Source organism: Physella acuta, unplaced genomic scaffold (genome assembly GCF_028476545.2).
Source record: "Physella acuta isolate Inbredline_101_S28 unplaced genomic scaffold, ASM2847654v3 ptg000106l, whole genome shotgun sequence".
NCBI classification, from domain to species: Eukaryota; Metazoa; Mollusca; class Gastropoda; family Physidae; genus Physella; species Physella acuta.
The window spans coordinates 62,827-77,575 of NW_026731626.1; the positions used below are offsets into that span (position 1 = coordinate 62,827).

The 14,749-nt window shown below is 41.3% G+C and overlaps 1 protein-coding gene and 1 long non-coding RNA gene across 2 annotated transcripts; both read left to right on the plus strand.

The window, feature by feature from the left end:
- Window positions 1-1,145: 1,145 nt before the first annotated feature.
- LOC131933113 (uncharacterized) lies at window positions 1,146-7,536 on the plus strand. The gene is made up of 5 exons (XR_009384859.1): window positions 1,146-1,209; window positions 2,032-2,211; window positions 2,909-2,985; window positions 4,707-4,787; window positions 7,494-7,536. It is a non-coding gene; the product is annotated as an uncharacterized LOC131933113 (long non-coding RNA).
- Window positions 7,537-7,855: 319 nt separating this feature from the next.
- LOC131933081 (beta-2 adrenergic receptor-like) lies at window positions 7,856-13,880 on the plus strand. Its single transcript, XM_059289913.1, has 7 exons — window positions 7,856-8,034; window positions 8,685-8,910; window positions 9,538-9,720; window positions 10,550-10,818; window positions 11,315-11,521; window positions 12,563-12,727; window positions 13,632-13,880. The coding sequence occupies exons 1-7, from the start codon at window positions 7,910-7,912 to the stop codon at window positions 13,810-13,812; spliced, it is 1,356 nt and encodes a 451-aa protein (XP_059145896.1). The 5' UTR covers window positions 7,856-7,909; the 3' UTR covers window positions 13,813-13,880.
- The last annotated feature ends 869 nt before the right edge of the window (window positions 13,881-14,749 follow it).

Below are 14,749 nucleotides of genomic sequence, written 5' to 3' on the forward strand. Positions count from 1 at the left end.
CTATGTATGTGTTGCATCAATATATTCCTGTAAGTAATGTTTACACGTTTCACACGCGCAGTTTTTCAAGGGATGTAAGCCAGTAAATAAATGATTTACTGACCAAAAATATATGTTGTCTCCCTTGTATTAAATAATAATTTTAAAGTTCAAAATAAAGTTATTTCATTTGACCAGAGTGTTGGTTGTAATTTTTGTAATTTTGATATGAGTTTCGGTAAATATATTTGTGAACGTAGATTTCCGTGTGTTATAATAACATAACGTCTACATTAGATAATCTAATACAAAAAAAAATGATCAAAAGAAATTGTGAAAAAAAAAACTTGTGTGTATTGTGAAAGCTAGTTCCAACGAAAAGGTTTCTTTATTTTAGTTTGTTATACATATTTATTTAATTATATTTTATTCTCGTTTTTATAAAAAAGTCAAAAATAAAATTTAGGAGTATGAAATATAGACAGTAAGAGGCGAATAATTATAATTGAACTTCTGTTGGCTACATCGTGGTTTAAATTTTCTATTTATTAATCTGTGCTAATTGTTTAGCTGTTATATTTCAGCAACGCTTGTATAATGTTACAGACATATAAATAAAAAGGCATATGATAGAATCTGTCGTTTTTACTAAAGAAGACATACTCCGCCTGGAGAGACCAGATGAGTTCCAGTGACCTCAGCAAACGAAGAGATACTGAGGTCAGTTCCATACCCAGTCGCCTGCATCTTACCTAGCTTGAGTTAGGTAAGGTGCATATAAGAACTTGAGGAATCATTGCGCACCACACAGACACGTAAGGTAAGCGAACTAGAGACTTAGCTGTGAGTCGAATGGCGCGCAGTTCATGACGTGCTTCAAGATATTTTGTGCGCACCAAATTGCATTGATCTAAATAAAAGAACTAAAAAACTAAACTTCTTAAATTTGTGATGGATTTAAACAAACAAAATATAAAACTCAATTTTTATCAGCATTTATTTTAATTTACATATAAATTAATTATTTGACAGAAAGTCATAGATCAAAATATTAATGTTTTAAGAATTAATTATACATTTGCAATTTTGGCAAGGGAAAACTATAAAACAGTATAATATTAATATATTCACCGTCTTTATTGATTTCAGTTTTGAAACTAGCTGGACCAAAAAAACATGGAGTAACCCTGGAGTTTAGTTGTAGTCCCACAGAAGCAACTGCACATTCAAGTAAAAACTGTCTTATTAATTATAATTTAGTTATTTAGTTTATATGGTATATAAGATTTATATCTTTAAACCTCAAGTATAAAATAGTTTATTTTATTGTCTCGCCTACTAAACTTTAATGATAAAGTTAATTTTATTATAATTTATCATAGCATAATAAAAACAACAAAAATAGCAATTAAATAAGAGTAGGCTTATATATATATATATATATATATATATATATATATATATATATATATATATATATATATATATATATACATATATGATTAATGTAAAGCTGATTGTAATAGTAATGAAAAAAGGAATGTGAGAGACACTAATATAGTTGCTAACTTCAGTAAACCTAGATTTTTACTAAAACCCTTAACCTAATCGTAATAGTGCCCCACCCCTGCCTTAAATGGTGAGTACCGCTACGACTGGGCTGAGGGTAGAGTCCAAGTAAATGTATGGACAAAACTGGCAGTACAAAACTTAGCTTAGTCTTCAACTCTATCACGACGCGAACAGATACTCAGATAAAAAAAGATACTATGATGAAGCTCAAGTTCAATCATATACAGCAGGGGTCTCCAAACTTTTCAGTCCGAGGGCCGCATTAACTATCAGAGGACATCGCGGGCCGCATACGGCCCGCGGGCCGTAGTTTGGAGACCCCTGATATTATACAGTAATACAACACCTAGTCAAAAAAAAAAATAACACAAAAACAAGATGTAATTAAGGCCAATAGACAACATGGTCACGGAGTATCTATTTAAAAAAAAAACAAATGGCCGCATGTTTTACTAACCTTTGACCTTCTACTAACGACAGCTTGAATGAGTACTTCAGGACCGCGTCGCACGCGCAGCTGTGAGTGCTACGTAGGGGGCGAGCGACTCTGAATATCCGGCTCCGTAGGATGGAAACTTGGACCGTATGGGACGGACATACAATGTGACTACATGGCTAAAATTGATGGACTCGGACAGCTGACCCGCGTGCAATTAAAAAGTAAGTCTTCTTTTTTTTTTTTGGGGGGGGGGGGGGGCGTGTGAGTGTAAGGGCTCTCTAGTCAATTCATTTGGCTCCTATTTTTTTATTTGGGAGGGGATGGGGGTATAGAGGAAATTTCAGGTGAAGGATAAAGGTAACTTCGTAATTTACTGTTAGTGCTACTTTCCTCATAGACATTATATAATAATATGTCATGTTTATCGGTCTTTATTGAGGGTGTGCATATTTAAATAGTCCCTGACCTGTTGAAAACTTGATATTTCTTTTGATGTGTCTCACTGTAGTCTTGCGCGGTATCAGAGGCGTAGCTAGGGGGGGGGGGGGCGGGGGACGACGACATATGTCCCAGGGCGCCGACCTTAAGGGGCGCCAAAATGGGTTGGAAAAATACATTGAAACTTTGCGGGGGGGGGGGGGGGCAAATCGAAAGTTTTATGGTGGGGGTGCAAATCGAAAGTTTGAGGGGGTGGGGGTGCAAATTGAAAGTTTGAGGGGGTGGGGGTGCAAATCGAAAGTTTGAGGGCGGGGGGTGCAAATCAAAAGTTTGGGGGGGGGGGATATGCAAATCGAAAGTTTGTCCCCGGGCCCCGGGAAGGGTCGATACGCCTCTGCGCGGATTAAATAAATTATGTTAATTAATCCGGCCAATCAGAATAGCTGTATTAACCCGCTGTTTTGGCCAATCACCAACCAGATATCAGCAACGTTGAGGGGGAGATAGACGAAGTAGAGACACTATGGAGACTGACATGGTCTATCCTCACTGGTGTGGTAAGTTTATACTGGAAGTAGTACAGCACCTACACTGTAGAGATACTATGGAGACTGACATGGTCTATCCTCACTGGTGTGGTAAGTTTATACTGGAAGTAGTACAGCACCTACACTGTAGAGATACTGCACCTACAATTTAGAGATACTGTATAGATACTGTAGAGATATTGTAGAGATACTGTTTAGATATTGTAGAGATACTGTAGAGATACTGTATAGATACTGTAGATATATTGTAGAGATACTGTTTAGATATTGTAGAGATACTGTAGAGATACTGTATAGATACTGTAGAGATATTGTAGAGATACTGTTTAGATATTGTAGAGATACTGTAGAGATACTGTATAGATACTGTAGAGATATTGTAGAGATACTGTTTAGATATTGTAGAGATACTGTAGAGATACTGTATAGATACTGTAGAGATATTGTAGAGATACTGTTTAGATATTGTAGAGATACTGTAGAGATACTGTATAGATACTGTAGAGATATTGTAGAGATACTGTTTAGATATTGTAGAGATACTGTAGAGATACTGTAGAGACTGTATAGATACTGTATAGATACTGTAGAGACGGTATAGATACTGTATAAATACTGTATAGATACTGTAGAGACTGTATAGATACTGTATAGATACTGTATAGATACCGTATAGATACTGTATAGATACTGTAGAGACTGTATAGATACTGTATAGATACTGTATAGATACCGTAGATATACTGTATAGATACTGTAGAGACTATATAGATACTGTATAGATACTGTATAGATACCGTATAGATACTGTATAGATACTGTAGAGACTATATAGATACTGTATAGATACTGTATAGATACCGTAGAGATACTGTATAGATACTGTAGAGACTATATAGATACTGTATAGATACTGTATAGATACCGTATAGATACTGTATAGATACTGTAGAGACTATATAGATACTGTATAGATACTGTATAGATACCGTAGAGATACTGTATAGATACTGTAGAGACTATATAGATACTGTATAGATACTGTATAGATACCGTAGAGATACTGTATAGATACTGTAGAGACTATATAGATACTGTATAGATACTGTATAGATACCGTATAGATACTGTATAGATACTGTAGAGACTATATAGATACTGTATAGATACTGTATAGAGACTATTGATACTTTATTGATACTGTATAGATACTGTATAAATAAAGATACTGTATGAATACTGTATTGATACTGCATATATACTATGTAGATATTGTATAAATAATCTATAAATAAAGATACTGTATGGATACGGTATAGATACTGTATAGAATATTATAGATAGTATATTGATACTGTACAGATAAAGATACTGCATAGAAACTGTAGAGATACACTTTAGCTTGGGTCTAGCTATCTTTAAGGCCAAGCTAGCGCCCTGTTTGCTTTTATTAGAATCAGGTGGAAAAGAGTAAACCACTCAACTCAAATTTTATGAGTTAACAAAAGTACACATGTTCTACTTCACCTACACCTACTCGACAGCATTTAGGCGTTGTTTCAGATTTAAATACCCAATAAGAGTGTATTATATTTGGGTCATCTTACCTTTACTTTTACCAAGCAATTTCAATACATAATCTAATCTAATCCTTACTTTTACCTATCCATTACAATAGATAATCTAATCTAATCCTACTTTCCATCCATCCCTCCCCCCCCCCCCTTCAGACGGCGTTTATGACGATTCACGCTCTGGTAGGCAACTTTCTCGTTATGTGCTTGTACGTTTGCATCGGGAGGAAAAACACAGTAAGTAATTACCATATGTTAACATCTGCAAGTGTGTTACCATTTTGTCACCTTCTACAAGTGTGTCACCATTTGTCAACCTCTACAAGTGTGTCACCATTTTGTCACCCTCTACAAGTGTGTCACCATTTTGTCACCCTCTACAAGTTTGTCACCATTTTGTCACCCTCAGTTCCGGCGCCCTGTTATTTAGCGCCCTAGGCAAAACTTATAAAAACGCCCCCTTTCAAACAAATTAATTACTTAAACATATTTATAAGAAAACAATTAACTAAAAGTGACATATCAATTTATTATCAGTTGCATACACGTTATGAGCAGACATCTAAATCAAATTTTACTAGCCTCCTTCATCTCAAAAGTTTGTACTAATTCCTTTAATTCCAGTTTGCAAGTGTAATCACATTCTATTGAAATTGTTGCTAAGTGCACGAGTCTACTTTGTACTTTACGACATAGCCCCCCCCCCCCTCCCTCCCCTCTTAGAAAATTTTAAGTGCTTCCCCCCCCCTCCCGGGAGAAAAAAGTCTGGGGATAATCCCACTAAAAAAGTTCCTGTAGTATTGGGCTCTATGCAGCCCTACCAATGTGTCTATATTGTGTGATTATGTAACGATTTTTTGGTTTTGAAAAATAAAAGGTTATACATGTTATAGATTCCAGACTAAAATTGTTATATATAAATCCTTTAGGAGAGGGTGAAAAATATGAAAAAAAAAAACAATTAATTAGATGTTTAATATACGACTAAGACTTTATGTCCATTGGCGTAGTGAGGGGGGGGGGGCGGACCGCACAGGGTGACGCCATTTATGGGGGTGACACCAAGGCAAAAAATAGCAAAATATATAGAGAAAAATGATCATTCCACTTAATTAAGTGATTAATTCGAGTGTTAAATAGTCTTTTAAGAGCAAATTTGACAAATCCCGACAAGGATGGAGGGGGGGGGGTGCAAATCGAAAGTTTGAGCAGGGGGGGGGGGGGGAGTGTGCAAATCGAAAATTGAAAGGTTGATCAAGAGAGCGCGTCAAATTGAAAGTTTGTCCCCGGGCGCCAGGAAGGGCCGCTACACCCCTGGGAGGGTGAAAAGATATCATTAAGTGCCACACCGGGTAACACCCGACCTCGCTACGCCACTGTGTATGTCTATTAACATTAAGTATTGCAATCTATAACGGCTACTGATGTATTTGTTTTTCAACTTGATAATGCTAAAAAAACCTACCAAACTATTTCGTTTAGAACTTAATCTCTATATAATTGTTACAATAGCAAATAATAACTTAAGGTTGTATTTATAAGCAAGCGGTCAACCTAAGGTGCAGGAATTTGAAATTAACGTAGAGTTTAGCAACGAATTATCTCCCATTTGAAAATCCAAATACCAAAATTTTTTTCATGGGAAATAACTTTTACAAGAATAGCTAAACTAACAAAGTGTAACTAAGACATGCTTGAAAAACACAAATAAAAGCTCTAAATTTCAGTACATAAACATTATAACAAATGTTTTATATTAGCTGAGTATCGTTGTAAAAACAATATATTTTACCTATTGAATACTTAACTGTAGGTTTTATTTGAAAATCTAAAACCGTTAGCTTTATTATAACATAATTTTATACAATTTTGATGACATACAAAATCTTTTCGTTTACAATAATAACTTAGATTAAATTTTTGGATCCCCTTATATAAAGGGATGTCTTTCAAAATATAAAACACTGGTAACTGGTAACTGCTTTAGACATCTCTAGAACTATTGATTAAATATAAAAAACATATAATTTGAAAAAAAACAAGGTGTACAGTTTGTTATAAATTCCATCCTATTTAATAAATATTAATACTTTAAGAGCGGCAATCTCGATTCCTAAAAAACTAAAGATTTTTTCAACTAGATAACGCCTACCTTTCTTTGTAGTGTGTTCCGTCTTAACTTAAATAATTTAACTTACGATAAACTCGACAACTCGATATACTATACTACATTCACAAACTTCGACTCGATATCATAACTAGACTCGATGCTCCAGAACTACGCCACCAACTCGTTTACTTCACAAAGCTCTACAAATGGTACTCCCAATCAACAACGATTTCACTGGACCTACTACTACTACACTTTAACAGTCAATATAATTCGATACCTTAATACCACAAAAATCAATACTCCCAAACTCAAGAACTACGATACTTCATCACCTGCATTCTCATTTCTCTACTACCAATCAGATTCCACTAGACCTTCAACTACACAACAGCCAAATAAAAAATACGACACTTTAGCACTTCGATACTTTATACCTAGGAAACCATATCAGCAACAGCCTTCCGCCGTTACTCCCAAATCTAAACGAGTCATCAAAACTTACCAAACAAGTGACAATACATTGAATACCCCGCCATTACAAAACTCTATACACCAGGACATATTTCTAATTCAAAGTGAGGGAAAACGAGACTCACAAGCCCTATTAAAATGTTCGAAATTTAAATTAGGAACTTATTTAATAGTTTTTTACTTCTGTTATGTGACACGAAATTAAAAAGGCAAAGTGACTGGTAAAAAGAGCCTCGACCATTCCATCGCGAATAAATATAGGCCTATATAGACCTAATTTTGGGGTGGGGTGCAATTTTCATAGTTCCTCCTGGGTGCCGAAATATATTTTGTCTCACCCCCCCCTCCCCCACCCCCAGGTCCACACTTACCAGGTGTTCCAGCTCGCCCTCTGTGATTTTGTCTCACCCCCCCCCTCCCCCACCCCAGGTCCACACTTACCAGCTCGCCCTCTGTGATTTCGTCTCACCCCCTCCCCCTCCCCCACCCCCAGGTCCACACTTACCAGGTGTTCCAGCTCGCCCTCTGTGATTTTGTCTCACCCCACCCCCCCCTCCCCCACCCCCAGGTCCACACTTACCAGGTGTTCCAGCTTGCCCTCTGTGATTTCGTCTCACCCCCCCCCCCCCTCCCCCACCCCCAGGTCCACACTTACCAGGTGTTCCAGCTTGCCCTCTGTGATTTCGTCTCACCCCCCCCCCTCCCCCACCCCCAGGTCCACACTTACCAGGTGTTCCAGCTTGCCCTCTGTGATTTTGTTGCCGCCGTCACCGTGATGCTGCCCTACCACATCAACCTCTACAGCGACGTGTGGCACTTCGGCAACACGGCGTGCATGGTCGTCAGCTACATGTACTTTCTCTGTGCTATCGAGAGCTGCATCTTGACCCTCATTATAAGGTAATTCAGGTTAGTGATTACGGCCTGTAGGTCATGTGCTTTAGTCATAGGGGTACTCTAACCTTGACCCCCGTAGTTATAATTTTATCTTTGACCCCACGTTGTTATAGCCCCTTTTTTCATCCGTGGTGGCCTAACTTTGATCTTCGTAGTTCCAGCCCTAACATTGACCCTCTTTGTTTGAGACCCAACCTTGACCTTCGTTGTTTCATGCCTTGGTACCCTTATCTTGACCCTCGTAGTTCCAACCATAACCTTGACCCTGATAGTTCCAGCCCAAACCTTGACCCTTGTTGCTCCAGCCCTAACCATAACCTACGTCGCCCCAACCCTAACCTTGACCCTCGTTATCACAGCCCTAACCTTGACCTACGTCGTCCCAACCCTAACCTTGACCCTCGTCGTCCCAGACCTAACCTTGACCATCGCCGTCCCAGTACTAACCTTGACCCCGTCGTCCCAGCCCTAACCTTGACCCTCGTCGTCCCAACCCAAACCTTGACCCTCGTCGTCCCACCCCTAACCTTGAGCCCCTCATCCAAGCCCTAGCCTTACCCGCGTTATCCCTGCCCTAACCTTGACCCCCGTCGTCCCAGCCCTAACCTTGACCTTCGTCGTCCCAACCCTAACCTTGACCCTCGTCGTTCCAGCATCGACCGCCTGATGCTGTACATCGTGGGCTCCAAGTACCGGCACATGTACAGCATCTCAAGCGCGGTACTCACCACCCTCATCTCCTGGTGTGTCGTCGTCTTCTTCACCAGCGTCACGGCCGAGCAGAACAGCAAGTTTGTCGGCCCCGAGAGGGAGAACACCTTCGTCCAGCACTGCATCCCTGCCGCGGAGGCTGAGCTCCCGGGAGCTAAACTCATCCATGTAAGTATTGTTAGCTCTTTGGTGCATTGACTCCGGGGTAATTCCTTTGATGTAACCAGTCGCTGTTCAGAGTTTTACTGAATACGTAATAAAAGATGGTGAATTTCTCCTAAAGGAATTAGAACGAAAATAGTATATATTTTTTTATAAATACTTGGTAGTTAATAAACGCAAACAAAATAAGCGAGTTTGATATGAGTGTTGTATTCGCTTAATACTTACAATATAATCTGTAATTTTGATCAAGGGATAGTACAGCTAGAGGTTGGTATAGAAGCTTAGAGCGCTACAGTCACACTAAAAAAAATCAGCTTTTGAACTGGTCCTTTTATGAGAAGGTGCTCCTAGTATCTGGATCTGTCGTGTAGCTAATGTGACAGAGCGTCCACTTTTGGCTGCCTCACTGTATAAATCATCATTGAGTTTTCTACCGAGTTTTGACATGATCCACACAAAGTCCTCGAGGCCCAACTCTTGTAAAAACATGATTCAAAATTCCCTAATTTCTTTTATATTTAAAGTTATTTTTTTCAGATTACGTCCCCTCTTACGGTTTACTTGTAAATGTTTCTGTCATTACTTCCCTTTAACTGGTAAATTTCTCTCTGGTTATCTCCCCTTAAACAGATTTGTCTGACAGTAGTGCCGCTCGCCATCGTCATAGGCATCAACATCTTCCTGTTCCGTAAACTGACCGCTCTACAGAAAATCCCCAAGTTCCGAAAACAGTCCAAGGTGACCTTCTCAAGGTCAGCGTCGGTCATTGGGTTGGATGACCAGCCTTCAACCCCGCAGCGGAAATCGAGTGCCGTAAGTAGGAGCAACAACTCCATTCAACCCACATTGTTAGCCCCCTCCCCTTTTTTTCTGTATCCAACTCTACCACCCTTACCATACAACCCCCAACGTTCACACCCCTACCCCCGCTCCCACCTCTACCAACTCCCCCACCCCCACTCCCACCTCTACCAACACCCCCACCCCTGTACCCACCTATACCAACACCCCCGGCCCTGCTCCCACCTCTACCAACACCCCCACCCCCACCCCTGTACCCACCTTTACCAACACCCACACCCCCACCCCACTCCCACCTCTAACAACACCCACCCCACTCCCACCTCTAACAACATCCCACCCCCAATCCCACTTCTACCAACACCCCCAATTCCACTCCCACCTCTACCAACACCCCCAACCCTACTCCCACTCCCATCTCTACCAACACCCCCACTCCCACCTCTACCAGCACCCCCACTCCCACGCCCATCTCTACCAACACCCCCACCCCCACTCTCACCTCTACCAACACCCCCACTCCCACTTCCTTCTCTATCAACATCCCCACCCCTGCTCCCACCTCTACCAACACCCCATACAAGCCCCACCTCTACCAACACTCCCACCCCTAATCCCATCTATACCAAAAACCCCACCCCCACTCACACCTCTACCTACATCCCCACCCCCACCCCCACTCACATCTCTACCAACACCCCCACTCCCACTCCCATCTCTACCAACACCCCCACACCCACTCCCACCTCTACCAGCACCCCCACTCCCACTAACATCTCTACCAACACCCCCACACCCACTCCCACCTCTACCAACACCCCCCCTCCCCCCTACTCCCCAGAGTATCCAAGGCATCCTCCAGTCCAGCCCATCCAAGTTCCTGCGGGTCAAGGAAGCCAAGAGCTACATGATCAAACGGGCCAAGCTACTGGTCATCTGGCGTACCTTCACCTTCCTGGGCTGCTGGGCCCCCTACTGCATCCTGCTGACCGCCCACACCTGGCACCCCGGCACCATCAGCTGGGAGTGGTTTGTCCTCATCAAGTGGACGGTGCTCATGAAAAACATGCTGGACCCGCTCACCTACGCCAGGAAGATTCCAGCCTTTAGGTGCGTCCAGCGTTGCATTAGAAGGACGGTAGAATTATTTTTTTTTATACTAGCGAGATGGTAGAATTTTTTTTTTCATACTACAAGCTTATTTGCGTTTGTTGAATAAGTACTTATTGATTAAAAATTTGTGTAGTTTATTCATAGCTGATAGTAATTTCTGTACAAAGGGAATCTACTCAATAAATACAACACAGTTATCCTATCCAGGTTACATCCCTTATAAAAAAATACAACTTTATGCGAAGGGTCGGCTAAAATGTGACAATTTTTGGTGGTTTTATTTTCGTTGATATTTCTGTGCCGATGTGAGACATGGTGTTACAAATCGTGCGAAAACTGGGGACCTAGCTCCAACTCTAACCACAACCACATTTCTAGCTATCATCAACTCCGTTTTAAAACCCTAACTCCTTGCCTTAACTGCTCCACCAATGCACGCACAACTCACACCTTAATACCCCCCCCCACCCCCCACCCCCTCCGCCCTGTCCAGAAAAGCATTCAACCGTTTCATCACGAGCGTGGAGCGGCGCTGCGTGTGTCCGCGCCTCATCCGTTTCGCCGTCACGTGCTGTTGCTACATCTTCAAGCGCGACATGCCGGCCGTGGTCAGCACGCGCAAGGTCAGCTACAGCCTCAACGACACGTCCACCACCAGCTCCTACAAGATCCACAGCAAGCTGGCCATAGACTACCTGTGGTATGTACCCCCCCCCCCCTCCCCTCCCCTCCCCCTGTTTCCAGAAACCGTCACCCACCAGCTCCTACAAGATCCACAGCAAGCTGGCCATAGACTACTTGTGGTATGTACCCCCACCCCCCTCCCCTCCCCCTGTTTCCAGAAACCGTACACCCACTAGCTCGTACAAGATCCACAGCAAGCTGGCCATAGACTACTTGTGGTATGTACCCCCCCCCCCCCCTGTGCCCAGAAAATAAGTGTAAATACAAACGAATTGGGGACGGAGTGGTCTAGCGGTAGATAGCTGGACTGCTAACACGTGTGTCTCGAGTTCGAATCCGGGTTCAAGTCAGTAGACCGTCCCTGAGTCCACCCAACTCTAATGGGTACCTAACTCACGTTAGCGAAAGTAAAGGCGGCTGGGCATAGTGCTGACCACACTATCTCTTCCTATGCCGAGGTCACAGAAACAGGTGAATTCTACTTCACTTGCCCTATAGACCGTCAGGTTTTAAAAGGGAACTTTACTATTACTACAAACGAATTATACCACTACGCAATAGTTTTGTCATGTTTTCGTGGGGATTTGTTTTATTATGCTACAGTGTAGCCTACATGTTGTCATTCTTTGTACATTCTTTATCTACTCGATTTAAGAAAACCAAAACCCATTTTTCCATTGCGCAGTTTTCAATTGCGCAACTTTCTGGCCACAATCACCCCTTGACTTGCAAATTACGTGTTGCACATATATTTTATTTACAGTTTTTACAACGTATTTAAATACTAATCTGACCCATGGGTTAATCCTAATCTTATCTGCGTATTTATCTAAACTCATTTGTGCATTAATCCTAATCTTCCCTGAGGGCTAATACTAATCTCACAATCGTATAAATCCTAATCTCCCCTGAAGGCTAATACTAATCTCACAATCGTATAAATCCTAATCTCACCTGAGGGATAATACTAATCTCACAATTGTATAAATCCTAATCTCACCTGAGGGATAATACTAATCTCACAATTGTATAAATCCTAATCTCCCGTGTGTTACAGGCGTGACCCCCACCCACCGTCTATCGTCAAGGATCAGCCCGAGAGTACGACCCCACCCACCATGGGGGAACGGGCGAGCGAGCTACTCAACAAAATCCACCCAACACATTTGAAGAGGTTACTGCCCATGATCATGTTGTCAGGGAGGTTCTCTAGGAGAAGCAGGTAGGTTTGGTAGGTTTTCTACGTGAAACAGGTAGGTTTGGTAGGTTTTCTAGTTGAAACGGGTAGGTTTAGTAGGTTTTTTAGTTGAAACAGGTATATTTGGTAGATTTTATAGGTAAAACGTATAGGTTTAGTAGATTCTCCAGGAGAAACATGTAGGTTTGGTAGGTTTTCTAGTTAAAACAGGTAGGTTTGGTAGGTTCTCCACGAGAAAGGAAGGTTTGGTAGGTTTTCTAAGTAAAACAGGTAGGTTTGGTAGGTTTTCTAGGTGAAATTTGGTAGATTGTCAAGGAGAAGTAACTGAGGCAAAGAATTATGTAAATCAGCAAGGACAATACAGTATTATGTGTTCATGTATTAAAAAGTAGAACCTTTTCTAACCCAGCTGCCAGATGAAGTAGAGTTCACCTGATGCTGGGACCGAACTCGAGACTTTCGTTTATGTAACCGATCGCTCTACCGCCCGACAAGTCCCATGCTCAAGTGAACATGATCTACAAAGCCAAAACATTTTGTCAAGTAAAGTATTCTTTCGAATTTTCCAGTCCATTTCGCATGTGAAGTAGAGTTCAACTGCTTTAGTCAACTCAACATATTTTCGGGTTAGTGAAGTAAAGTTCCCTTTTCAAACAAGTGAAGTATAGTTCACTTGTTTCTGTGACCTCGGCATATGAAGAGATAGTGTGGTCAGCACTATGTCCAGCCGCCTTTACTTTCCCTAACGTGAGTTAGGTACCCATCAGAGATGGTTGGACTCATGGACGTTCTACTGACTTGAACCCGGATTCGAGCTCGAGACTTACGGGTTAGTAAGACCACTCCGTCCCCTTCGTATTAGAAGTCGAACGTTTATATTTTCACCACTGACCTATCCACCCCCTCCCCCATTCACCTCTACCCACAGCCAAAAGTCGGACATCATGAGCGCCAGTACAGAGCCCCCCATTGAAGACGCCCTACCTCGCGTGTTTGTTGTCAAGACAACCTCCCTTGAGGGCAGCTTCCAGTCCTTCCAGATCGCTGAGAAGGACGAACCCTCGAAGTTCACGACTTCAGACATTCGCTACGAGACGGCTATCGACTAGCTGAAGGCTACACCCCGGTAGCCTTGGCTGCAGACGTCATTTCCAGCTGGGGTAGCATTGGCTACACGAAGACCTGTATCTATAAGATCTGGTAGTATTGGATACACGAAGACCTGTATCTATAAGATCTGGTAGTATTGGCTACACGAAGACCTGTATCTATAAGATCTGGTAGTATTGGCTACACGAAGAGCTGCTATATGAGATGGTAGAAATGGCTATACAAAGACCTGTTTTATATGATATGGTAGCTATTGCTATAAAAAGACCTGCTTTTATATGATGTAGTAGCTATTGCTATACAAAGACCAGATTCTATAAGATGTGGTAGCTATTGCTACTAAATGACCTTGCACTTGCTTTAATAGTGCGCTCTACACAGTGACCTTGAACTTTTAGCGTAACTGCGAATGAAAGTGAAGAAACGACTACACTAATCTAGTCGTCTATTATAACTTGGACATTTTGTCTTGTGATGTTTTATGCAAAGTGTTTTGGATCTTTTGTCGTGTGATGTTTTATTCAAACATTTTTTGATTGTTTTTATTTTTAAAGTAAGTTGTGTATAATACTACAGTAAATCATCGGTAAATTACCTTTAGATTATATTTACAACTGATTTTTTTATACGGAGCTGTGGTGTCTATATTGATAAACGTGAAATATTTACAAAAACACTTGATGTGTGGGTTTATTGTGATTTATATATACGGTTAATGTGTGGGTCTATCGTGTGGGATTTGGTGTGAGGTTTTGGTATAACTTGGTGTGTGGGTTGAATGTGGGGTTAATGTGATCTATACTTGAGGTTGATGTGTGGGTCTGTTGTGTGAGTGTAGCGATACTTAGTGTGAGGGAGCGATATGTCTGGAAGTGTACAGATAGATTGTTGGGATTAAAAAAAAAACTTTTTTATTCGTGTATTGGTTTAATATTT